We start from the raw sequence: 26,571 nt of genomic DNA, 5'->3' as shown, positions 1-26,571 counted from the left end.
AGAATCACTGAGGCTGGAAAAGACCTCCAAGATCACCAAGTCCAACCTGTGACTAATGTGCACCATTGTCACCAGCCCAGAGTGCCACCTCCAGACCTTCCTTGGACACCTCCAAGGAAAAGAAGCAGCATCAAAAACCTTCCAATCCCAAATGCTTCCCCACACACTGACAGGCGAGTTCTGTGTGCTTTGAGCAAGGCCAAGTCGGGGTTTGGCTCAGCAGGGCTTAAAACAAAGCCTGGCTTTATGTTGGCCTGAGCCATGGGAGCGGCGTGGCCACCACTGGCCTCTGTCACGCAGCCACAGCCTGGCCACACGAGGCCACCACAAATTCTGAGCCGGGGAAGTGACACAGGGCCATCTGTTGGACATCTGGGCTGCGTTTAACACACCATGAGTGCTTCCAACACTGGCAAAATTTTCGGGGATAAAGAAAATAATCAAAGGCAGCCTTATCTTTCACCCTGCCAGAATGACAAAAAATATTAGGTTGATGATTTTCTTTAAACCCTGATGAGGTGTGAGCGTGCTGAAAGCCAGCCAGGACACCCTCCTCAGCAGGCCCTCGTGCTGAGTGTGTTTAAACATGGGGCTGAACCTTCTGGATGATGCCACCAGGGAATTTACTTTATCACAAGTAAACCCAGACTTCATAAAGTCATTGGATGGTTTGGGTTTGAAGGGATCTTAAAGCTCATCCCGTTCCACCCTGTGCCATGGGTAGGGACACCTTCCACTACCCCAGGGTGTTCCAAGCCCCAACCTTGGACACTTCCAGGGATGGGGCAGCCACAGCTTCTCTGGGAAATCCATTCCAGGGCCTCCCCACCCTCACAGGGAAGAATTCCTTCCCAATATCCCATCTAACCCTGCCCTCTGGCAGTGGGAAGCCATTCCCTGTATCCTGTCACTCCATGCTCTTGTAAACTTCCCTCTCCATCTTTCTCTGTTTTTAACCCTCAAGTAAATCTGCTCAGGAGGAGCTCAGGAGGCAGCAGAGTTTTCAGGTCCCATCTCAGCACAGCGTTCATCTGGCTTTGCTGCATGAAACCCTTCCAGCAAGCCCTGAAATCTGGGTAATTCAAGGTGGAATGCACAGGACAGATGGCCAACTCCATGTTCCCAAGGACTATCTGGCTGGACATGCCACGCTTGCCATGTAACTCCTGCCAGCACAGCAGTCACAAATTCCAGGAGGGAAGGAACAAAAACAAAGCCTCCAAGTTGGAGACTGTTTTTGCAATGACCAACGATTAAATTAGCTTAGTTGAAGGATCTAACACCATGTCTTGAATTTATTCCAGTGTCACAGTTATTGGCAGGGATAAAGTTTCACATGAGCCAATTAACTAAATGCACTATTACTGTATCTCAGCTGCTTAAGCTCATCAGTTAATTAAGAGCTCAGTGTAAGCTGAAAATAGGAATCTTACCTGTCACACATCCCAAACATACATTATCTTAATGATTTAATTTTACGCTTCCATATTACATTCCTCAGGTGCCTGAGGAAAACTGAAAAGCAATTGCTTGGTTTAAAGAGAAGTGAAAGTGAAAGTCACATAAACACAGATTTATTCTAAGAAATTGGATTTCTCACAATACTTGCTGCTTTATTCAGCCCTATTTTACAGGGTAGATTTTCATGGCAAAGTTAACTTTTCACACTCAGTTTTGAAACTCAGCTTCTCTGTGTTCTCCTGGACAGTCATCCCCCAAGAAACTCCAGCACTCACGGCTGGATAAAGCTCAGCAGCTGGAATTTGGGGTACGAACACGACCAACCTCTTGGCCGTAAGGAATTCCTACCCTTCAAGTACATATTTTGTTAAGAAATCCATATTTATCCCAGAGTTTGACACAAGTAATAGCAGATAAGGACATCAGTGGATTGCTCAGATAATTAGAAAGCAATCTAAGCTAAAATGAAAAATGTCCAAGCCTTTGTTGCAACTTGTATAAATATCTGAATGTCTGGTACATCCAGGGGAAAAAAAACCCCAAACCAACCCAATCCTGTAAACGGGAGCACTGAACAAAGCAACCTTAAAACTTCATCCTTTCAAGGCCTTTTTATCCCCCTGTGGATGTACTTGGGGAAAAAATAGCCCTGTTACAGTCTCTGGTCAAGGATTATTGATGTAATCAGAGAATGGTTTGGGTTGGAAGGGAACTTGAGGGACATCCAGTGCCACCCCCTGCTGCAAGCAAGGACACTGCCACTACCCCAGCTTGCTCCAAGCTCCATCCAGCCTGGCCTTGGACACTGCCAGGCATCCAGGGGCAGGCACAGCTTCTCTGGGCCAGTGAATCCAACCCTAAGCTCTTAAAATCCCCCAAACTGGAACATAATCAAGACCTCCTCCTCCCAGCAATGCCGAGCACAGACAGCAACTTCTGCTGCTCTCGGTGAGATGGAAGGACCTTGGAAGAAGCACAGGAAACTGCCCTCTTCATTTAAATTGCTGAAATGAAACGAGATTAAAGCAGCCAGAGCCTTTCCACCTTTAGCAAATTAATCTGATCTCTTTCAGAAGTCCCTGAGCACACGAGGCTTTAGCTCTATTAATGGCCTGAGCGATGCTTGCTCAGTGTTTCCAACACACAACAGCCCTTAAGTAACTTCCTTTCCAAGGCAGGGATGGCAGAATTTGACTGAAAACACATTTAATTCTCCACAACTCAGGGCAGGCTCAAAACTGGCAGCACCACGATGATGCTGGCAACGCTCTCAGTTGTGCCATATCCAGCAAGAGCTGGAGCAGGTCTTGGCCATGGCCTGTGCTTGTCCTTTCTAAAAAAGGTCCTCACCATAAAGCTCAAGGAGTTTATTTCTCCTGTGTTATCCACTCCAAAGCAAGAGCAGAGCTCTTTGTCAGGCCAGATGCACTTTTCCTACTTTTACTCATTATTTCAGACATAACTGATGTAACAGCAGATTAAATAAGTGTGTGAAGATACTGGACTTGAAAGCTCTGCTAAAAAAGTTCTGAGTTCAAGCAGACGTCTCCACTGTTAGAGCCTCTTCTCACCTCTGCTCCCCTTTCCGCAAGGGAAAGTAGTTTCAAACTGGAGGATGAGAAGTTTGACTGGTAATGAGAATTATTAAAAAGAGATTCTTATTTCAGGCATCTGGAAACAAGAGCCCACCTCTCCCATGGCTTTTCAGGGCAGGTATGACGATTTTGTTTAGGTAAAGGAACTCATGAAAAGCATTGGGGAAGTAAAACCCCACGCATGGAAACCTGCTGATAGAACTGCAGCAGTTAAAAGAATTCATAAGAATGGCTGGATGCAAGTCCATGGCAAATTCACTAATTACTGTGCTCTAATGAGCAAAGCATGCCCAGGAAGTGCTGATTCCACAGCTCTGAACAAAGGCACCTCAAAGCCCAGCCCAGGAGAACTGGGGCCACATTTCAGACCTGGGTAAAAGCTGAGGATGAGCAGGAGAAAAACGCACTAAAAAATGTTCCCATGTGAGCAGCATCCACACAGCTCCCCCATTTGTATCATCAAAACTGCCTTTAACACACAATAGTCCCCGCTGAAATATCTTGATAGGAAATGTTCTGTGAGAAAAAAGGCTCCTCATTTATTAACCTTCAACATAAACCAAAAAAGTTGGAAAGTTTCAAAACACAGGAAAAGAAATGGTGCAGATCCCTAAACCTGAATTGCATGGCAAGAGTTCCCTCAGCTGGAAAAAAATCCCCTGATTAATTCATAATAATGAAACGAGACATGTGAAAGGAGGAAGGGTGAATGCAGTGAGCAGAGAGAAATGCACTTCATCAATGGAAGATGCGTTCAGCCTGGAAATTTGGCAGGCAGAGCAATCAGATAGCGACAGAATCCTTGAGTAGGCAAACCTGGAAAGAGTTTCAAGGCAAGATTAGATCAGTTGGTGGAATTTCTAAGCCAGAATATTCTGCTTGACACAGCACTGAAGCAGAGATACAGAAACCTTTGCCGTCCTGGACTTTGTAGAACTTTGTTTGAAGCTGAACTGTCGCTAATTAAGAAAACAGATTTTTAACAGGCTCGATTATCAGATCAGGATCTCAGCATCCCTCTGGACAGAGCTGCCAAGAGATGTTAAAGCAGGACACTGGCAGGAACCAAAATGCTTCCTCCCCCACCCCCAAATATCTACAGTATTTTCCTAACTAATGTGAGCTCAATGCAAATGATTAACTCTTGGTAATAAGCTTCCCACCACAATAAGATAAAATGCTAATGTTGTTCCTTCCCACTCCTGCAGCACACCAATCATCAGAAAAAACATGATCAGAGTCAGAAAGAATTGCAGTTGCATTCCTAAGATAAAACACCTTCTTTGGGATGGATAAAGCAGGAAAAATTAATTTCATAAAGGAACCCAAAGCAATATTGTGAAGAAGTTGTGGTAAGCACCAATTTAAGTAAGGTTACTTAAAAATTCTTGAGGAAAAGTTGCTCCCTGAGAACTGATCGTGACTGATCCCAGGATGGATGAAGGCTGGGAATGGGGAGTGGTTAGAGCCCACCCACTGCTGTCATGTTAAGGATAAAAAAGAAATTTGGGTGACTGTGTTTTCCCCGCTGCTGGGCACCAACACTCCACAAACCAGCAGATTATTTCAATTTTCAAGCTACCTAAAATTTCAATTTTCAAGCTGCCAGAGTGATAATTTAATCAAAAGCCATGACTTCTCCTCCTCACCTTAAACCTAATTCCTACATCACCAAGATTTTGGAGACTTAGAAAGGGCACAAAATTTCCCAGGGAGACAAAGCACATACAGCCCTTGAGATTCACCTCCAACAACAGCCGTGAAGAACCTGTTATATTTTCTAAAGGTTTGTGTTACTTAGGAGAAAAAAATGATACCCCAACTACAGTTCAAGTGTTTTCAGAGGTTTACAGGAAAATAATCTCTGCCTACACTGCTTTAGAAAGTCTCTATTATGAGGTAGAGCTCAAGAATGAAAAGATTATTTACTACTAAAGGATTTTTATTCTGGTACTGCCTTGTAACACCAAACCACAACAGCCACGCTCACTTGTTCTGACAATGCTGCTGCTCCTTTTTTATTCCCAGACGCCAGACTAAAATCATGTATTCCCTGTTCTACTTTGCAGGAGTTTCAGATAAAGCCCAAACTCGTGCCTGTAGTATTTTTTTGAGCTATTTTAGCACTGTATTATAAACAGAGCAGCTGGATGCACACAAGGAATGTGATTTTTGGGGATGCACTAAGGCAGTGATGGGATTTTGCTGTAACATCCATGCTGGGCCATCCAATGTGTGCCTGACTGGAAGTGTGTGACTTCAGTCAAGCAATAATCATGTGGTTTTCTGGTGAAATTTGAGCTTTTTTGGCACCAGGACTACTTTTAGATCTGGCTAAACACACAATGGAGATCCGTGGATGTGAAAAACACACAAATGTGTGTGAGAACTCATCTCAAATGAGCATTTAAACCTGTCTCAGGATAATATCCAATATTGATCAGCACTTCACAGAAGGTATTTTTGTTCTAGAAGCAGTTGTATTTATAGCAACCCATGTGCTTTCAACGAACTTCTGTGGGCACAGAGCAAAAAAAAAAATAAAATCACACACACAAAAAAATCAGTCTGCTACGTGTTCCACCGAGCCAAGCCATCAACATGCAACTCACGAGTGAAATCCAACTCTTAAAAAACATAAAGCTTAAATAGCTCTGTGACAGCTTTCCTCTCCTTCAGCCCTCCGAGAGCTCCCCCTCAGCTGGGACCTGTGATTTCCCACCCGTTTCATGAGCAGATTTGCTCACTCCAGGCACGGCAAGGATGGAAATGCCCAGGGAAAGGGAGACACTGGCTCACCCTCAGCCAGCGGGACACTGGCATCACATCCCAGGCAAATCTGGCAATGCTGCTCCTTGGAAGTGGGAAGCACTGGACAGCTGAGCTTCAGCTGAATGTGTTTGACTCCTGCTGCCACCAAATACATTCTCCTTGGGAATACATCCAGCCAGGGAAACTGCATCCAACCTTCGGATAACCGTCGTGCTTTCCAAGCTACGCCACACTCTGCTTCCCAAAAACACTTCCCAACTGCTCCTTCCCATCTCTTCTCACCCTGGGGAGTGGTAACAAGCTGGGAGCAGCCAAAGCTGTGCTGGGTAGGAATGGGATTTGTACCTGCACTAAAAAAATATCTAAAATACGTTTGCATGTTCAAAGATTTGAGTGTCCCCTTCCCACTCGGAGCATGTCCCCTCTGAGGGACAGGGATGCAGAGCAATGGCTCAGAGAGGCTCAGGAGCATTTGAAAGCTCACTATTCTGCATTAAAGCCACTCTTCTGCCATACCCAGCTTCTGTGTGCACCAGAGAGGGAGAAAAACACATCCAAACCCACTCTGAAGGCACGAATCCAGCATGCGTGACACAGGCAGTGCTTGGTGACAGCTCTTCCAGGAAACGCTTTGTGCAGTCAGTGCATGGGAATTAGCAATTTTTCCTGAAATCATTTCCCTTTTCTCCAGCCAGCCATTATCCTGTGCTTGCTGATGCTCTGCTGCAGGCTCAGGTGCTCCCACAGCAGCATGGGGCCAAAGAAAACAACTGGTGGAGAGGAGAAAATGGCATTTGGCAGCTGCAGGTGCCCTCTGCTATTTTGTAGGTGCTCTTTTACAAAGAGACTGTATTTACCCACACAGGCAGGAAATCACAGGAGATGAGAGTTCTGTGGCAGGGAAACAAAGCAACAAAGTAAATGCCACGGAGAGATTCTTCTGCTGAATCCACCGTGCCCTTCATCACAGCATGGGAGCAGACATGGAGCTTCACGGCTGAATTTTAAAAATAGAAAGGTAACAAGCTTCCCATCCCAAAGTGCTGTGCTCTGCTTCCGATGCCATTTCAGGCCCTGGGAGTGCTCTCAAAGAGCACACAGCTCCTCTGGGAAAAGGTGAAAACTGCCTTCCTCCATAATCTGTTGTCTGAACTAAGAGAATTATTTATAGTTGCTACATTTATTATACATTATTATAAACTGGAAGCTGTTACGAGCTATAAAATGTTTATCATTTCAGGGGGATGAAAAGTAAGCTATTTATAGAAAAGTGCTGGTAATGTTAGGCTGAATTTATATGTTTTAAGAGTGAACTTTCCCTATTAAACATGTGCAGAGATACCACGCAATCCTTGGCCGTGTGTGATGCATTTTCCCATTTCAGCCTCTCATTTTTTCCCCCTGGGTACTACCTGTCCTTGCTGCAAACGACTGAAGCATTTTTCACTACCATTTGTGAAGTGCCTCTGCTTTCATGTTGGAGAATGTGGGGGAAAACCACATGACAGATCATGCAGAAACTCCCCAAATGCCCTCCCTTCCACCTAATCTGCAGCACAAGGATGTCTTTATACACAGACACACATCTAGAGACAGACATATAAAATCCTCCAGCATGTCTGAGATTCTCCAGAAGCGAAAAATCAGCGCTTCAGAACTGTGCCCATCTCCTCCCACAAATGGCTTTCAAGCAGGGCTTTGAATCTTCCTTTTTAAATCCTGTTCACTGAGGAGAGGGGGAGATGGGAAGGGAAAAGGACACTGAGAAAAGGCTGAAGGGAGGAGCTGCTAAAACTGCTCTAATCCACAATCCCAGCAGCAAGGATCCCCAGAAGTATTTCTGCTTTTAGGAAGGACAATTTCCAAATGTTTTCCATGAGGCCTGAGAGGTCAACTGGATGTGGAGCAGCTCCTGCAAATTGATAGCATCCCATAATTGTTCCTGCATGTATTACCTGCCCAGCCTGCAGTGCCCTTGCATTTCCCAGTGCTGGGAAGTCTCAGGATGAGACTGATGGCATTTTAAATATTTAAGGTAGTCTAAGAAACTTCAGCCTCCTTCAGCATTTAAGAGAGTTTTTCATTTACTCCTAAGGTGGGAACCAGAACAAAAAACACTTTATGCAGTTTGCTGTGCCCAATCTTTGTCCAGCTCTCATTTGCACTAAACTGAGTGTGCCAGGGTCACCACAAGGCAGCAAATGCAAAATTCAGGTTCCAGCTGAACCTTAACTAAACCACAAGAGGCATTTTCCCTGCACACAGGTCAAACAGTGCAGTACCAGCTGACATCCTGTGCTCAGAGGTGTTTTCCACATCCAGTGCCATGAGCATTCCTGCTCCTTTGGGATGCAGCCCTGCATGATGCTTTGGATCCATCACCTCTTCTGAGATAGACAACTCAAGTCTGAAACAGTGAATTACACTGCAAACATAATCCCCACGTGAGGGGAAACCTTTTTGTTTTCTTAAAAAGCAAGAAAACAAACTAGCCAAAAAAAAAAAAAAAAAAAAATCCCTACCAAAACTGACACTTCATTTACTTCCTAAGTCGTGGAACATTTCTGTTTTTTCAACTCTAAATTGCCGGACAACACAGAGGCAGCAGATGAAAATGTAACTGAAAACCTCAGAGTGCAAGAAAAGTGTTTTATTTGACTGTCAGGAACCAGGGTAGTGACTCCAGCTTTTCTATTCCCCCACAGAACAGGTCACCCTATGCCTCTCCCTCCTGATTTTGGGTGACTGAACCTCACCACTCATAACGTGACTCTTGCAAAAGAAGCAAGAGTCCTACCGAGCTTCCAGTAAACCCCACAAACCTCCACCCAAAAGCTCCTGCACGTAGGAAAGGTGAAGGTGAACCAAAGGATCCTCCCTGGTTGGGCACCCACACCACCCAGGAGATGCCTCCTGGACACCTCCCTGCTCCATTCTGGCTGCTGGGAGGGACAACTTTCCCCCAGAAATGCTCTTCCCTTCCCCAGACAGGGATGCCAGCAGCTCTGGGAAGGAAAAAATCTCCTGGCCACACACCCGGCTGTGCCTCTGCTCAGGGAGCAGCCCATGGAAGGAAAAACAAGCAATTCCCATATTTACTGTCAGAGCAGAAGTTGGGAAAGCCAGGCTGTGGGAGCACTGGGATCTGGCTTCTCCACAGGATAGGACGAATCTTGCACCAGCCACCCACAAAAAGTCATTTGGAACGTGGTGAGAAAGAATTGGGAGGATCAAGAAGCACCCACCAGCCAATACATCACACTTCCCTGTAGAAATTTGGGCAAAATACCCCAAACTTTAAAAAAATTAGGATTAAGAGAAAAACCCACCTCAAATATTTGCATCAAAACCCACCTCAAATATTTGCATCAAAGGCAGCGAAAGCCAAGGCGGCAAACTGAAAATAATTTGTTTAAATATCTATCAGACATTTATACAGAGTCTGGAAAAAAGGATGAAGGTGATTGTTACATCACACTCTCAATTACCACAGTCCTGTTTTGCTGATAAAGCAGCAAAAACCCATTTATATTCCCTTCTCAATTATGGTCACTTGGCCACAAATTTTCTACATATTTATATTCTTTCTTTTTTAGAGGTAACCACAGCAACTAAGGCCAACTTGACCCTTCTTTGTACATGCAAGAAAACTCACAGGAATTTGCAAGACTTAACTGCAAGGCAGATCTGTACTTCAGGCTTCAACTATATTGTAATTTGTGACTCATAAATTATATTATTCAACATTCACATGAAAAATAATAGCTATCATATTACTTGCTGCAATGAGAGAGGATGGCTGCTTTGTAGAGTTTATTCAAACTGGCAACTAATAATATTTCCCATTTATCAAAGATCTCCAAAGCACGACTGTTCAATTTATTGTATTTAACATTCAGTGAAGGAGGATGTTGTTGTTTTCAACACTGCAATCCCAAACAGAGAAATTAAAATAAATCACTTCAATCTAGAAGCCAAACAAACAATTACATGGAGGAACCTGCCAAAAAGGAAACCAAACAGCTTCATTTGCCAGCCCTTATTAACAGCAAAAATAACACCTTGTTTCAGTTTCTGAGAGCTCCTTGTTATCACCTGGAAAACAAAGCCAAATCTAGAATTTACAAATGAAAAGTGTCACAGCATCAGAATAACATGCCAGGAGACGAATACTTGGGACTGAATTATCAGGAGTTGTCAGCACTAATTCCCAGATCCTAATAATCTCCAGGAGGCTGTGGGTGCCCAGCCCTCAGGAAACAGAGTTATAAAGGGCTACTTTTATTCCAAAGCCCTGATAAAACCCACATATTTCCCCCATTTTGTGGAAATCACAGACTCATTTAGACTGGAAAAGACCTTTAGGATCGTTGTTAACCCAGCACTGCCACCTCTGAACCATGGCCCCAAGTGCTCCATCTACACACCCTACAAATACATCAGGGATGGAGCAGGAAGGATTTGGAGCAAGTTTCAGAGCCATGCTAAACTTTTTTCATTATTCCATTAAAAAAACCCCAACAGAACCAAACCAAACCACACAAAACACCCCACAGTGGGCCCTAACAGCAAAAGCCAGCTCTGATTTATTAATATTTTTGCCAAAAGACATCGAGCCCTGTACTCCAGACCAGCAGGAACTACCTGAAACCCAGAGGTGCCTCCTTCAGATGGCAGTGGAAGCCCAGCCAGGTGCTGTGTGGAGGAAAAACCATCACAGCCTGCACCCAACATCTCCAACCCACCGCAAAATCCCTCTGGGAGCCTCTTTGTGTGCTCCACTACAAAAGGGAGGCACCAAATGCTCTTAAGTGCTCAGTCAGGAGCTGCTTGTTTAACCCCCCCGTGCCAGGCAGGCAGAGCCCCACTGTATTAGTGCCATTGTGAGCAACAAATCTCGCTGCTTAATATGCAAATTCCCCTGGTCAGTCTTGCAGAGCAGCTCCATGAAAGCAGTTATTGTGACTCCCAATTAGCCATGTGACATGCAGCCCCGCACAGCACTTCAAGGAAAATATTTAAGAAACTGTTGTCCAGTTGCTGAGAGCAGAGGTGGAGCACAACATTTGCCTTTCTCCGAGTTAATGAAGCGTCAGCACCGCATCCAGCTCCACGGGAGGAATTGATGGTTTGAATAAACTCCCATTCTGGCAGCTCTATTTCCACTTGGCCCTGTTCTCACTGCTGGGTGATGGGGGCAGCAGGAAAGAAGACAAATTTCAAACAGAATCAGCATCTTTGCTCCCAAGGAAGGGTGATAAGAACTGCAGCAGGCAGGCGAGCATCGCGTCAAGGAGAGCTCAGCAGCAATCAGACAGCTGCAGCCAAAAGCCTTAATCTGGAATGACTTGTGCTTCCAGACACTGTATTCCCTGCTTCTCCCTCATTCCACACAAGGAACTGTCTCACTGAACTTCACCAGGTAAGACAAAGTAATATGTGACTCCTGAGAGGGGTCAGAGTCCACCACGAGAAAATGAACAGGTTCCTCCTTTTCCTTCTCACTGCTCCCCTCAGAAGAGAGGAAAGAAATAAACTGAGGAGCTCTCCAGGAAGGACTTGCCTGTGGGGATAGGAGCTGGCACAGCTCTCCTGATTTTGCTCCACTGAACATACCTGATGTACAGGCACGAGGGCAGAGTTTCCCAGCAGATAATTCCAAGCCCAAAGCTCTTCCAGAAACACAAGTGAAGAGGTCACACACCCTGGAAGTGGCTGGAGAGCAGCTGTTTCTTCCCTGTCTCACCATCCTGCAGGAACTCGGTCACCTTTGACAGGGCACAGCTGGAAAAGGTGCAGTGCTCGGCTCCTGAAACCTTGGAATTTTAGGTGGGAGACAGCTGAGCTAAAGGGATGAAGTGGGGAAAACCTGTGTCTATAAACCAGATAATGATCACCTCTTATCCTCCTTTAATGAGTCCCCAATAACTCCCCCAGGACACCCACAATTTGGCTCTGCCGGGCTACAACACATCGAGCACCAAGACAAGAACTTTTCCAGTCTATGCCAAACAACATCCTGGTGAAATGAGAACTTGCCAAAAAGAGCAGTGCTAATGAAACAGCTGGTACCAATCTGCAAAGCCCATTTCATTTCCAGCCCGATGGGCAGAGCAGCATCTGTTAAATTCTTGGTGAGGAACCGCCTCCTCCTGCTCCGGTCAGTGCAAACAGAACCCTGCAATAAACTGGGCTTGTGATTAGCTCCATCTCACGCAGGCAGACACACCTGAGGATACACAACAGCTCTCCTGACACACACAGGCATCCTGACCTTGAAAAATGCCCAGAGTAAGAGACAAAGGAAGCACACGTGGCCAGGACATGCCGTCAGCTCTGCTGAGCTGCACACGAGTAACGGGAAGTGCCGGCCATGGACAAAAGCACTGAGGAGAATACAGGGATGTGACAAACCCTCCTCTCAACTCCAGTAACACAATTGAGCACGATTTTGCCACTCCCCACTGCCCTGCAGTAAATTGAAACTGGGATGAATCAGACTGGAGATCTGGCTCTCACTTTCACCCAGCATCGCACACGGCCGCTGCTGTCTGATCGATCTCTTGAGCGCTCCCAATTCTCCAAGAAACTTTTCCATTCTGGGGAAAAGACAAAGCCTCTCTAAAATAAGTCCATCAGTGGCAAGTCAGAAGCATCACGTTTCTGTTCCAAAACACCTTCCTAGGATTGAGAAATGTTCTGGCCTTGCTCACTGACAGCAATCTGAAAGCGAATGTAGCAGGTTAGGTCACAACCCCGGAGCTGGAGGAAATGAGCCTCACTTGGGGAACAGGAAAAAGTCATCTTTCTGCACTGGTCTAGACTCCAAATCGTCTTCACTTGTGCTTCAGCTGGTTCATTGGCTGATGCCTCCAGACAGAAGCTCCCCTGAGAGAGCAAGTCAGGTTTCATGCTTGGCGAGGGCATGCTGGCGGAATTTGTAAAGCTCCGACTCAGCGCAGGCTGGACTTTGACATCTGGGGAGTCACGTTTAGAGAAGACACTCAGAGCTTCTTCCAGCTTAACCTACCCCCCCCTTCCTTGCTTGTGGAGAGGCAGGAACAGATCTGTAGCATTACAAAACAGCCTATTGCACACTGGAGCTGATTGTTTAAGACAGTCCTAAGAAGCTCATAATTCAAGTGAAATTTCAGCGCTTCTCACTTCAGCGAGACAACCTTAAGGAACATTACCCTGAGAGCATGAATCAACACGAGCCAGCTGACACGAATTTCACATCTCTTACATCTTGAAAGCCCAGCTGCTGTTGTAATGCACAGGCACAATGGGTTATTTAACCCCACAGCAGCAGTGCCATGCCCCGGGAGCACCAGGCAGGGACACAGAAACCCTGGATGGAGCCTGCCCACCTCACACGCTGCTCTGGGCTGTGCAATCTATTTTACAATATCACCCAAACCCTGATAATGTGCTTCTCCTATCTCACTTATTTGATATCACAGGTGAGATAAGAGTGAGGAAATTAAACTGAGCCTATTTCTGTGACATGATCTCACCTCATAACACCTAGCTACCAAAGCACATCTCAGGGCAAGCACCAGTGGAGCTTTTAATGCTATTTTTTTGGTCAAATTTTGGGGTATATGATGATTCCTGCCATTCCTTCTCTCTGACTGGTCCATTCTGCTCAGCACTCTTTTTACTGGTTTGCTTTTACTGGTAAAAGCAGATTTTTACTGGTTAATAAATCTGCTTAGTACAGATGTATTTCAGGTAACCGACTTCTTCCCTTTTTATGAATAGGGTAAGGAAGACTACTCAAAGCTATACAATTCCATGTAATGACACTAATGTGATTAAATCCACAGGAGGTTGTGGAGCCTCTCTCTTTGGAGACATTCCAAACCCACCTGGATGTGTCCCTGTTGTCACCTGCTCTGGATGACCCTGCCTTGGTAGTGGGGTTGGACTGGATGATCTCCAGAGGTCCCTCCCAACACCGAGTATTCCGGGATTCTGTGAAATCCCACATAGTTCTTAGCAGCTGGAATTCTGGTATTTCCATGAACTCTGTATCTGGCATTAGTCAGCAGATAGTTGGTTCAGATACAACTCCAAGTGCTGCATATTTTAACATTATGGAATAACAGCAGAGTCACTGATAGAAAGAACACCCATCAACTGGGACATCCGAAATAAAACCAGACCGATAAGTAACATTCTGTAAGACACGGGGGGAACACGCAGACCTAGGTCAGAAATTCTCCTCCTGAAATCTGGGGACCCTGCATGTGTGAGCACTACTTATAAGTCAAGTGTCCTGTTGGTAGGCTGACTTTAAATGACTATAAAACATACACAGCTCAGCTGGAGAACATCAGGGGTCCACAAACCTGAGAGCGTTGAAAAAGCAATCATTCAGGCATTTAGCTGGAGAAAAACAGGAGGGGAAAGGCTGCTGACACCGCAGCAGTGCTTGCACACCGGCTTTGCTCCCCAAGCCGGGGTGCACTTGCACACGAGGGACAGAGACCACGCTGCTCCAGCATCTCCAGCCGCCGGGAATCGCTCCCTTCGCACGCCTGAGGCTGGAGCAAAGCACCTCTCTCGGCTGAAAAACAAGCCCCGGCCCCGCAGCAGTGCCAGGATCTAAGCGAGCTGAGGAATCATTTTCCGCACACCACAAGGAGCGGAGCCCGAGGAAAACAAACTTCGGGAGCCCCGGGCAGGCCCTTTCCCCAGCCTGGCTTGATTTCAGCAGGGGCCGCGTCTCGGAGCCCTCCAGCACTGCCCAGCGACACAGACCCGACACCGCTCCCCGGCACTGCCCAGCGACAGAATCCGCCGGCAGAAGCCCCGGCACAGCCGCCGCCACGCCGGGGCCGCGGGGCTGGGGCGGGGGCAGCGCCCGTGGGGCAGCGCCCGCCGAGCGCCCGCCCGGCCCCGCCGCCCCGGCAAAGTTCGGGCGAATCCGGGGGAGAACCTGAGGGACAAGCCGGGGGATGATCCGGAGCACAGCCGGGGCACAGCCGGACGCGGCGCCCCGAGGCCGGCAGCGACAGCGCGGCTCCCCCGCCCGCCGCAGGCCCCGGCCCGCAGCGCCCGCCCCGGGGTCCCTCCGCGGCCCCCCCGGCCCGGCGCCGCCGCTCACCTCCGGTGCCGTCCGAGTTCTCGTTGAGGCTGCCCGAGGAGTCGTGGTGGGAGCCCACACACCCGCCCATGGGGCCCGCAGACCCGCCGCCGAGCCGCCCCCCGCCCCCCTCCCCTGCACCGAGCTCCGCCGCCGGCCGGGCAGGCGCGATGGCTCCGGAGCCGCCTCCCCGCTCCGCAACACCGCCCCCGGGGCGCGGCCTCGGCCCGCAGCCCGGCCCCGCCCGCGGCCGCGGGACCGCCCCGACACCGGCGCAGGGACCGGCACCGGCGCAGGGACCGGGACCGGCACCGCCACCGGCACAGGGACCGGCGCAGGGACCGCCACCGCCACCGGCGCTGGGACCGACACCGGCACCGCCACCGCACTCCGGCACCGGGACCGGCGCTGGGACCGGCACCGCCACCGGCACCGCCACCGGCACCGCCACCGGCACCGCCACCGGCGCAGGGACCGGCACCGCCACCGGCGCTGGGACCGGCACCGGGATGCGGGGCCACCCCCGCGCCCCCATCCCGGGAGGGTCCCCGCGGCCGTGGGTGCCGGGCTGTGTTTATTCTCTCCTCACTGTGAGGCTCCCCCGTGCTGTGCTGTGCTCTGCCCCGTCCCTGAAGCGTTCAAGGATGGAGCTCTGAGCATCCCGCTCCAGTGGAAGGTGTCCCTGCCCATGGAATAAGATGAGCCATAAGGTCCCTCTGTGATTCTGTGATTTGTCTCTGCGCACGAAGAGAAAGTCCACGCTCAGATAAATCTCTGCCCCAGCCACCCACCCCAGTGTTATCAGATTGCCAGTTTGAAATAAAGACTAAGCAAACTCAGTGCTTTTTGGTCAATCTGACCAAGCAGGCTTCAGTTCTCTGAAAAGAGAAGTTCGACTTTTGTGCTCTTAATGCCCAGCCAGGTTATCTCATTTCGGCAGCAATCCCGCCCTGGGATCAGGGAGTTACAGCTCCTACACTATCAGACCTAACTCAAACCCTAACCCTAACCCTAACCCCTATCAGATGCACTAGAGCTCCTTGGAATATTCAGCAATAAGTCAGAACTCTGAAAAATGGGAGCAGACAGTGCAAAAAATAAAGTCTGGTAACAGACTGTGCTCTGGGTTCCCCACACGCTCTGCTATACACGGCAGCTTCATGTTCTCGTACACAGAGCAGCACAAAACAAAACTCAAGCTGAGCATATTTTTCCTCCATAAAGATGACATTGCAAATGTGTTTTTTGGAATTAAAATAGCATAGCTGTTTGTAGAGTTTCTAGTCACCACGGTGAAAAGAACTGATGGACAAAGGCGTTTTTCTGCCATCAATTTCCGTACATAATCTTCATACCAAAAGCCCAGACAGCCTTTGGGAAGGCTGACTTGTGTTGATAATTAAAATCCCAAACGTATGAGATAAGCTGAGTGCCAAATGCTGAGCACTTTGTCATCTGAGAACAAAAAGGCACAGAGCTCATCTGCTTTATTGGGTCCAAATGGGAAGGTCAGGCCTGGTAAGAAAGCCTAAAGAACAATTATTAGAGTCTGAGCACATGCCTACTAATTACAACAAAAGCAGAAATTCCTTGTCTGTGCAGACATTTAAACCAGATCAAGGAACCACACAGAGCTCAGTTGTTTTTGTTTCAGATTTTATCTGAGGGCCACATGGGAGTTTGCCTGTATATACAGTGTATAATCAAAGATATTGTAGAATCACAACATCAATTAGGTTGGAAAAGAGCTCCAAGACCATCGAGTCCAAGCTGTGCCCCATCCCCACCTTGTCCCCAGCCCAGAGCACTGAGTGCCACGTCCAGGTGACACCTCCAGTGGTGGGGACTCCAAACCTCCCTGGGCATCCCATTCCAATGCCTGAGCTATGTCAGGCTGGGGGGAGGGATCGAATATCATTTATCCAAAACTGTAAGAAATTTGGAAGACAGTTGCAAAGTTTCCTAGGAGTAGGCGTCGATGTGAGTATTTTATCATCGGAGTTTGGTAATCCTGCCGGGAAATCATGGATTGTGGGGAGGCACTTGGGATGCCCACTGGGGGGGCTTCTCCCTCTGGATATCTGCTGCCCGGTGAGATCCCAAAACTGCCCCTCACTGAGGCCCAGGGGGTGGAAACACAACGTGACTCTGTTCCATAACAGGGTGGCTGCAGGGCTGCGGGCTGGCGTGGGAAAGTCTGTCCCCAGCAGCCAGCAGTCTGCTTGTGGAGCCTTGGAAAAACACACCAGAGCTTGTTATTCTGCCTGTTTGGGGCTGAATTCTTTCACTGGATACCTCGTTGTTCTCACACGGAGTATGGAGCACACATATCTGTGTTTGTGTGCTTAGAAACTCTCAGGATGGGCCAAAGGGAATATTGACAGCCTGACCCCACGTTTCAGGATGAACTTGCAATGCACTAACAAAGTACTGAAGAAAAAAACAACCCTTTCTTGAAATGGATTATTTCTTTTGGAGGTTATTCCTCCTTAAAATAAGTTTCCCTGAGCTTTGCAATCAGAGTTTCTGCGCTTCAGTCTCGGTTCTGCTCCAACACCCACTGAGGCCTTGGACAAGTCGCATAAACTTCGCTGCTGTGTTTCTATCAGTAGATCAGTGTTTGTCTGCACATCTCTTGAGGGCATGGCCAGGATTAATTAATTCTTACCCTTTTTGACTCTCTAACTGCCTGCAGTGGGTGGGATGTAAAACACTGAACATCAAAAGTGACTTTTCCCCAATGAAAGGGTATCATGGATTGACTGTCCCCCAGAGGTACCACTGCCCTATGTGGTTATGATTATTTGGCGGCATCAGAAACCCTGCAGTGCAAACAGCTGGAGGATTTTCTTTGGGCACAAATCCTACTGGACTGTGTTGCCCTGGGAGCACCGGAGGGATGGGGTTTGTGGCCAAGGAATGCAGTGTGTAGAAATCCCTGAGGAGATCTCCACGTGCACTGTGCTGGACTCTGGAGGAGGCACCAGCATGATCAGAGGGATGGAGCAGCTCTGCTGGGGAGGAAAAGGTGGGAGAGCTGGGATTGTTCAGCCTGGAGAGGAGAAGCTTTGGGGTGACCCCATTGTGGCCTTTTAGTGCCTGAAGGAGCTGCAGGAAAGATGGAGGGACAGGACAAGGGGGAATGGATTCAAACTGCCAGAGGGCAGGGTTAGATGGGATTTAGGGAAGGAATTGTTCCTTGTGAGGGTGGGCAGGCCCTGGCACAGGGTGCCCAGAGCAGCTGTGGCTGCCCCTGGATCCCTGGCAGTGTCCAAGGCCAGGCTGGACAGGGCTTGGAGCAGCCTGGGATGGTGGAAGGTGTCCCTGCCTGTGGCAAAGGAATTGGAACTGGATGATCTTTAAAGTCCCTTCCAACCCAGCCCATTCCACGGCTCTGTGATTGCCAGGCTATTTCCTATATAATCCTATATAATAAAATATTTCCTGCACTTCCCCAAGTTTTCTCTCCAGCTGGGCGCTCGCTGTTTGCTCACCGTCAGTGGTGGTGGGTTTTGCCATCACATGATGATCCAGAGTGATAAATCCCTGTTCTCTGATGATTCAGCTCTGTGTGGGAACAAGGATGAGATGCTGACAAATTGCATCAGCACTGAAACTTCTCTCTCAGGCATCCACATTTTGATTTTTAGTGGTGCTGCCCAGGACAGCACTATCAAAGTCTTCACATTGTAAGTGAAATTGTTCTCAGATTTCTTCCATCCTGCTTTTGACAGATGGGAAAGGGAGACACGGCTGATGAGGTTATCAACCAAAGGTCCCACAGGAAGCAGAAGCGGGAAGGAACTGTGGAGTCCAACTGCTCTTTTTCCTCCTCAGACTCTGAAGAGATTCAGCAAGTTGCTATTTTCAGATTTACTTCCCCATGGCTCTTCCTGAAAGCTGCTGAGGCTGTAGTCTCATTTTCACAGGCTGGAGGTTTCCCTGAACAGCATTTCTGTTTAGATGTGGTTTTCAGGAATGCTGGCTCCCATTCCGAACTTTCCACCAGCAAATTTTATGCTGATTCCAATCCCATATAATCCATCCCTTACCAAAGTGACTGGTAGCGATCTCCACCACCCAGAGGCAGCGAGGCTGTGTCACAATGATGTGAAACCAGGCAGGGTCTGTTTGCCTGGAATGACCAAGGGAAAGAAAAATGCAACCGAGGAATCCCTGTGGCTGAGGAACCCCACCAGACACCAGGACATCCCGAGCTGGCCAGGAATGAACAGAGTGAGGGTTGTGTGTGTCCTCCAGCACCTCTCCAGGAGCACAAACCCCATTCCTAAAGCCTTGGCACACACCTCTGCTGCAGGAATTGCTGGCTTGGGAAGTTGGAGCTCCTGAGGGAATTTCCGTCGTTGGATCATTGCTGTGAAGAGCAATGTTGTGTTTCTCTCCCGATCTCTGCAAAGCCCTCACCTGCTCCTGGGAGCTTGGGGTTCTTTATCCATCTCTGTTAATAACAGGAGGAAAAGTGATGATACCACTTGCTTTAAACATTTCTGCAAAGCTCTGAAGTTTTGTTTGCAATTGCTGGAGGAAAGGGGTCACCGGAATGGCTAAAAAACACTTTTTAATGTGCAGCATCAGAAATGATGGTAGGAATCTCTGGAAGTGGTGGATTCCACAGTAGGAACCAGGTTGGACAGGGTTTGGATCAACCTGGGATAGTGGAAGGTGTCCCTGGCTGGAATGAGATGATCTTTAAGGTCCCTTCCAACCCAATCCATCCCATAATTCCATGATTTATTGCTTTGTCGCATCAGGCAGGTTTTGCTAATCAAAATATGCATTAAAAAAAAAAAAAAAAGAAAAATGAACCTTGACTGCTAAAGCAACAAAAGTGAAACACTGCTTCCCTCCTGTGGTGACCTCCCTGATTGCACAGCGAGACGCTGCAATAAATGGCACTTTTTAAGTGATTTTTAAAAAATTATCATCATTATTCGGATGCCATTGCAGCCAGGCAGTCGCTCACATCCCGCTGTCCTTGTTACAGCCCCGGTCTGACGAAGCCCCGCTCTTGCTGCTCAGCCAGGCTGGAAGCCCTGAGAACCTTATCTCCTCGCAGGCTGCTCTTTGTGGCCAGGTTCTCCTCTTTCAGCTGCCTTTGAGCAGATTCTCTGCCTGGCTGGGTGCTGCAGTGTTCCGTGTCACTGTGCTTAATAATGAAGGGGCTGAGCAGCAGCGGGACAAAGGGAGCTCCCACCCCCTCCACATTCCCGGTGCTGCTTTGAAGCTGGATCACGGAGCCAGCCCAGGGAACAGGCCACACTTGGGCTGTGGTGATGCCATTCCTGCATGTTCTGCCATTATTCTATTCATTTTATGTTGTATTAATATTTTATTGATATCTGGAGGCTCATTCAGGAGCTCGCATCTCCACCTGAAGTGTCCGAGGATGGTTGGATGGAGCTCGGAGCAAGCTGGGCTGGTGGAAGATAATCTTTAAGGAATTGGTGGAATTGGGTGATCTTTAAGGCCCCTTCCAACCCAAACCATTCCATGATTCCATGACACTGAAGTTTGGATGTAGGATGTGGTCTGCTGTAGAAAAGGAACATAGCAGGGACAGCATAAAAATATCTGTGATCATGAATAAGGGAGAAGAAATAGGGCAAGAGATTTGGAATTCCTCTTTTCCCTTCTTTTTGTTGTGCAGGAATGAAGCGATGCACAATCAGTGGTGACAGGATAAGTCAGGGATGATTAAAGATGATTAATTAAAGATTAATTTTTTCATTCTCCCAGACAACCAACAACAGGAGGAGAGGGAACAGCCCCAGGCTGGGCCGGGGCAGGCTCAGGGTGGACAGCAGCAGGAATTTCCCCATGGAAAGGGTGCTCAGGCCTTGGCAGGGGCTGCCCAGGGAGGTTTGGAATGCCCATCCCTGGAGGTGCCCAAGGAAGGGCTGGAGGTGGCACTCAGAGCTCTGGGCTGGGGATAAGGTGGGGATGGGGCACAGGCTGGGTTTGATGATCTGGGAGATCTTTTCCAACCTCAATGATCCCGGAATTCTGAGCAGAGAGTGGAAGAAATGAGCAACACCCAGGCCACACTGCTTCTCTTTCAGCTCTGAGCTCATGAATACCAAAAGTTCCTCTGGGAGAGAAGTTTGTGAGTTGCCTCATTCCTGGGTTTTTAACTCCCAAACGTGAAGCATTTGCAATCAAAGAGCTATTCCTAGACAGAATATACAGACAGGCCTCTCACTCAGGACTGGAAATTGGGTTCATCTGAGGAGAAATCAGCCAGCTTTTGGCGGGAGGAGAAGGAAGGGTGGAAAAGGAAACATTCTCCCTCCTGTCAGAATGCTTCTGATAAAATTAAAGCTGGAGCAGATGGGGATGGTACAGGCTAATGTTCCCATATGGCAGGATCAATCAGGCACAGAATATGCTGCTTTAAGAGACGTGTGAAACTGATAGATGTTAATATTCCAAATATTTTAGCTTTGGATTTTGAGCATTCTCCCAGGCTGTGGAGCTGGAAGAAGATTCCCGTGCTCAGGAAGGGTTTGCCTGGCCTGCAGTTGTACTTTGGTGGGACATTCATTCCTTCTCTCTATCCTCAGCTGGCTGAGCTCTTGCTTTGCTTCCTGCTTGGTGCTGAGGGCAGGGGCTCAATCAGAAGGGAAATGGAGATGGGGAAAGGAGCAGGAACGGAAACAGAGACAGGGAAAGGAACAGGAAGGGAAATGGAGATGGGAAATGGAGCAGGAAGGGAAATGGAGATGGGAAATGGAGATGGGAAATGGAGATGGGAAATGGAGCAGGAACAGAAATGGAGACAGGGAAAGGAGCAAGGTCTCGCTGTGCAGGCAGGGCAGGGCCACTGTCACTGCCAGGTGCTGCCTGTTCCATGGTTTTGTGGGACACCCAGAGCAGAGACACTGTCAGGAACCAGGACCTGCCACACTGTCCCTGCAGCAGTTCATTTCCACCTAGAGAAAAGCAGGAATTCTTCCCAGCTCTTAGTTCCTAATCCTGACAGGCAGTGTTCAGAGGTGAAGTATTTAGTGAATGATTCACTTTTATAGGACTGATCTTTGCATGGAAACGGGGAAAACACCCCAAAATCCCAACCTGAACAACCCTCCAGCGTGGCAGGACACATTCACACCGAACTGGTGGATGATTTCACCTGGCTGTACATCAGAATCTTCTCTCTTCTTATCACTCTTGTCTCTGAGGAGCTTATTTCATGTGTGCTGTGCCTCTACAGAGTGGTGGAATTGCATCAGGGGTGCTAAACATGGATCAAAATCTGTTTGGAACTTCGGACCATGATATTAACCATGAAAAACAATAACGACAACAAGAGATCCTGGCTTGTGAGCACTGTTGTTTGTCCCTCATGCTGGACACGGCCTCGGGATGTGGAATAGGATCCCATTGTTGTATTCCCAATAAACAAAGAGGCAAATTCTCCTCGTGCCTTATTAGATGGTCTTTGTATGGGTGGAGGAAAATAAAGTCTGTGTGGGGCAGAGCAGGTGTGAAGGATCCTCCTGGGCCAGCCCTGCTGGGGACGTGGCCTCCAGTGCGTGTGAGGAGCCCAGGGAGGGGGACAAAGAGAGAACCCATGGATTCAGAGGGATAAACATCACTTTAATTTCATTTTCGACACTCTGCAAAATATTCCCAGCAATTTAAACTGAAGGGGTGCAGGGGTTTGAGTGACTCTGTCAGGGCTGGGAACCTCGAAGGGAGATAGGTCAGGAGTGGTGCTAAGGAGGAGTCTCCAGGATTCCTACAGGAAAATTCCCTGTTTTGTTGTGGTTAACAAGGAAGCCTGGATTTGGGACAGCTCACATCCCACCTGCAACCTGCTGATCAGAGATACTCATGATAGGAAACACCTGAAAAGATGGGAAAATGGTTTAAATATTGGGATTTATAACATGGGAGTATCATATTCCTGCCCGTGGAAAAATTAAAGACTTCTTAAATCTCTGCTCCAGGCCCCTTGCTGCTGGCTCTAAAACACTCCATGTTTTTGGGAATGGGAGCTGTGAGTGACAATTTCTGAGGTGTCCTTTGACATTTGGCTTCACCAGTGTTCAGTGCCAGGTCTGGGGGCTGGGCTGGCTGAGCTCTGTCACAGAATCCCAGGATCATTTTAGTTGGGAAAGCCCTCCCAGGTCATGGAGTCCAACCTGACCCCACCTTGTCCCCAGCCCAGAGCTCTGAGTGCCACCTCCAGCCCTTCCTTGGGCACCTCCAGGGATGGGCACTCCAAACCTCCCTGGACAGCCCCTGCCAAGGCCTGAGCTCCCTTTCCATGGGGAAATTCCTGCTGCTGTCCACCCTGAGCCTGCCCTGGCCCAGCCTGAGGCCGTTCCCTCTCCTCCTGTCCCTGTTCCCTGCGAGCAGAGCCCGACCCCCCCGGCTGCCCCCTCCTGTCAGGGACTTGTGCAGAGCCACAAGGTCCCCCCTGAGCCTCCTTTGCTCCAGCCTGAGCCCCTTTCCAGCTCCCTCAGCCGCTCCTGGGGCTCCAGCCCCTTCCCAGCTCCGTTCCCTGCCCTGGACACGCTCCAGCCCCTCAATGTCCCTCTTGCACTGAGAGCCCCAAACTGGACCCAGTATTCGAGGTGTGGCCTCACCACTTCAGCTCTCCCCTAAAACATTTGAATGCATAAACCTTGGAAAAAGAAATGTTCTTTGTCAAAAATAATGATAAAAAAAATCTCTGCGCTTCCACCATCTCTGTCAGCGTCAGAAGTAGCTGCACACGTTGTAATCAGAAAAGAAACACTCTGAGCACAGGCAGAAGAGATGAAGTCATTTGTGTCCCCATCCTTCCACCGAGGCTTTGTTCCTTATCTCTCACTTTGCATCCAAACATTTGATTTTTTCTGCCTGAGCCTGGGATTCTGCATTTGTCCTCGGCGAGTTTCAGCTGACAGATCCTGTCCCATTATCCAGGTCCATCTGAATTCGGGAGCTGCTCTCTGTGCTGTCACAGCTCATAAAGCTGCATTATCTTTGCTATCGGACAAATCAGTTGTTAATGGGCACAAACAAAACGAGCAGCTCTGGCCCCACCTGAGTTGGGGGCTGCATTTTCTCCTGCTGAGGCACCAAAATGACAGGGCTTTGTTTGTGTTCCTGCTCTGCTCCCATGGCCCTGATCTGCTCACGAGGCTCTCACGCAATCCTGAGCACACAGATTTTTACAGCCAGGATATCTCACATCTGCTTCTGCCCTGTCCATCGGGCTGTTACTGTCAGGGGAGGAAATCAGGCTGATTTGATGTGATTTGCTCCTGAGAAAGCCATGCTGGCTTTTTCCTCGTAATTTTATCATCTTCTAGGTGTTTATATTGATTCTTTCATCCTTTGTCCCAGGATCTTGCCAAGAAATAGAGTTGGGCAGGCTGGTGGATCACTCCTGAGGCTCCTTTTTCTCCTTTTTTAAAGCCAGGGCACTGTTTGTGTCTCCTGTCCCTCATGTCCTGTCACCACCTTCTCAGACATCCTCATTACTGCCTCAGAAATTTCCTTGGATGGTTCACAAGTGTTCTGGGGTGAATTCCTTCAGCTCTGCTGACTCCAGGACATCCACACATTTCCAGAGGTATATTCCAGCCTGGGGTCAGCTCCTTTCTAGCACCAGGTGAGAGAAAATGATGGAGCAAAGCAGATTTTCTCCAAAACAGAGCCCACACAAAGACAGGCGAGCACCCAAGCTGGGAAATCCTGGCCTCCACATCCCAGGAATTCTGCCTCTCCCACAGATCTGCAGGAAAAACGAGGCTGTGATGTTGCAGCAATTATCTCTGATAACTGCTGATCTCCTGATGCTCCTCTGAGCTGCAAACCACCCTCGTCAGGCTGCTGGGACGCTCTCTGAGATGTTGGTTTCAGACCCAAAATGGTCTGTGAGGATGTCTGGGACCCGCAGGAGGATGTGGAGGTGCATCCAAGGATTTCTGGCAGCCTGGAACTTGCAGGTGGGACTGTGAGAAGGAGTTGGAGGATCTGAGCACGGAGCACTCTCTGGGCTGGGGACCCACTGGTCCAGGGGATAATTCCTGTCCGGGGTCATCTCACAACCTTCAACAAAGACCAGGGAGCTCTCTGCATCTTTATTTGGGTTCATTTTTGCTGGTTTGAACCCATCAAACTCACATTGGTGCAGCTTTACAGAAATGAGAGATGCTGACTCTGAAACCAGTGCCTGGGACACTCCACATCTTAATTTGGGGGCTTGATCTGGCCCACAGAGGGGGCTTCAAAAAAAAAGAAAAGTGAATTATCGCTGGGCAGGCAGGAGGGGAGAGCCCGGTGTCAGCTTGCAATTTCCAAGTTGTTTATTTCATTTATTAATTATTAACTCCCAGCCTGTCAGGAATACATTTACAGTGGGAATGAGAGTGGGCAAGATTAGATCATGCTCATACCTTCCCGAACAATTCAGCTTTTTATTAAATTCCCGTTTATGCTGATGAAATTATTTGAGGGACTATTAACAAGATCCATAAAAATCCCAACTCAGTGCAGCAGGAAGTGGAGGGTTTATGAGGTTTGTGAGAAAGCATTTATCACCTGGAAACACACCCCGGGTAGCTCAGTCCAGTTTGCTTTTAATTTAACTGCTCAAAAGTGACTGGATGCCTTATTTTGTTCACACTTAAATCACCTGAAGCATTCCAGAGCAGGATTTCCACCGCATTAAGCTTCAGACCACTAGAGAGAGCCAGACTAAAGTCAATGCCCGGCTGTGCAGCCTGAGATGGGAACGACAGCTCAGATTCAGAGCAAATAAATCAAAAAGTGTGATCAGAGCTCCTGCCTGGGTCTCAGGGCTGAGGTGCTGCACCTAAAGGGCCAAGGGCAGCTCCTGTGCCTTGGAAGTCTGGATCCATCTGTGCCAAATGGATCCTGCAAATGCTTTGGAAATTCTGCCCTTTCCATGGATGAGGTTTCAGCATCACCCAGTTCTTGTCCTGGGGCTCTCAAGGAGCTAAATCCCTTTATTGAGGGTTTTAATATTTTATTTCTTGCTTTTCAATTTCAAGGAGCTGATTTCCTGTGTCTAGGGAGATCTCTAGTCTCATATCAGCTATGCCAGGGGTAAAAATAAACAACCAAGGGGATCAAGGAAATTCCTTCTTCAAGGGGTGACATTAACACAGAATCATGAGAAAACTCACCTCAGGAAAAAAACCCAGCCGTAACAGCAGGCTAAATGCAAGTTTTTAACTTGTAAAACAATATTTACTCATAAAAACTGGCTGGCAACTCATAAAACCGCAATCCTAAACAACCTGTATCCAGCAGAGCCATTTCATTGTGGTTTGTGGCCCCGGCTTTGAGCAGCTCCATCACTGGCAGGGAAGGGACACTCAGTGCAAGGTGACACACACGGGATGAGTTAAATTCCAGCATGTGCCTGTAAATGAGATTTTGGGGAACCTGTTTTCAAGAGCAAGCCACCCGATTTGCTTCCTGAGGGAGGAAAACACACAGCAAAAGAGCAGAAATCCATAAATTCATCAGTTTGGTTTTTTTCTTGGAGTCCCCAGGGCCGTGCCAGAGGTCCTGGATGATGAGCTAGGAATGATGAGAGGCACAAATTGCCCTCTGCAGTGCAGTTCTCTCTGGGTGCTGTCACCCAGCAGTAAAATCCAATTTACAGGG

General features: G+C 48.3%; 1 protein-coding gene across 2 annotated transcripts in view; it reads right to left on the bottom strand.

The window, feature by feature from the left end:
• Positions 1-15,062, bottom strand: part of UBTD2 (ubiquitin domain containing 2) — a 42,744-nt gene extending 27,682 nt beyond the window's left edge. The window contains exon 1 of one of the 2 annotated variants that reach the window (XM_032125123.1): positions 14,941-15,062. In XM_032125123.1, coding sequence (XP_031981014.1) covers positions 14,941-15,010 — 70 coding nt within the window. In that variant the 5' untranslated portion in view covers positions 15,011-15,062. Of the gene's footprint in view, positions 1-10,472; positions 10,603-14,940 lie in introns of those variants that run through there. The other variant, XM_032125124.1, reaches the window with a different exon arrangement.
• Between the last annotated feature and the right edge of the window lie 11,509 nt (positions 15,063-26,571).

This window comes from Corvus moneduloides, chromosome 15, assembly GCF_009650955.1.
Source record: "Corvus moneduloides isolate bCorMon1 chromosome 15, bCorMon1.pri, whole genome shotgun sequence".
Lineage (NCBI taxonomy): Eukaryota > Metazoa > Chordata > Aves > Passeriformes > Corvidae > Corvus > Corvus moneduloides.
Note: the sequence above shows the minus strand (reverse complement) of the source record. Positions and strands in the feature narration are given on the sequence as shown.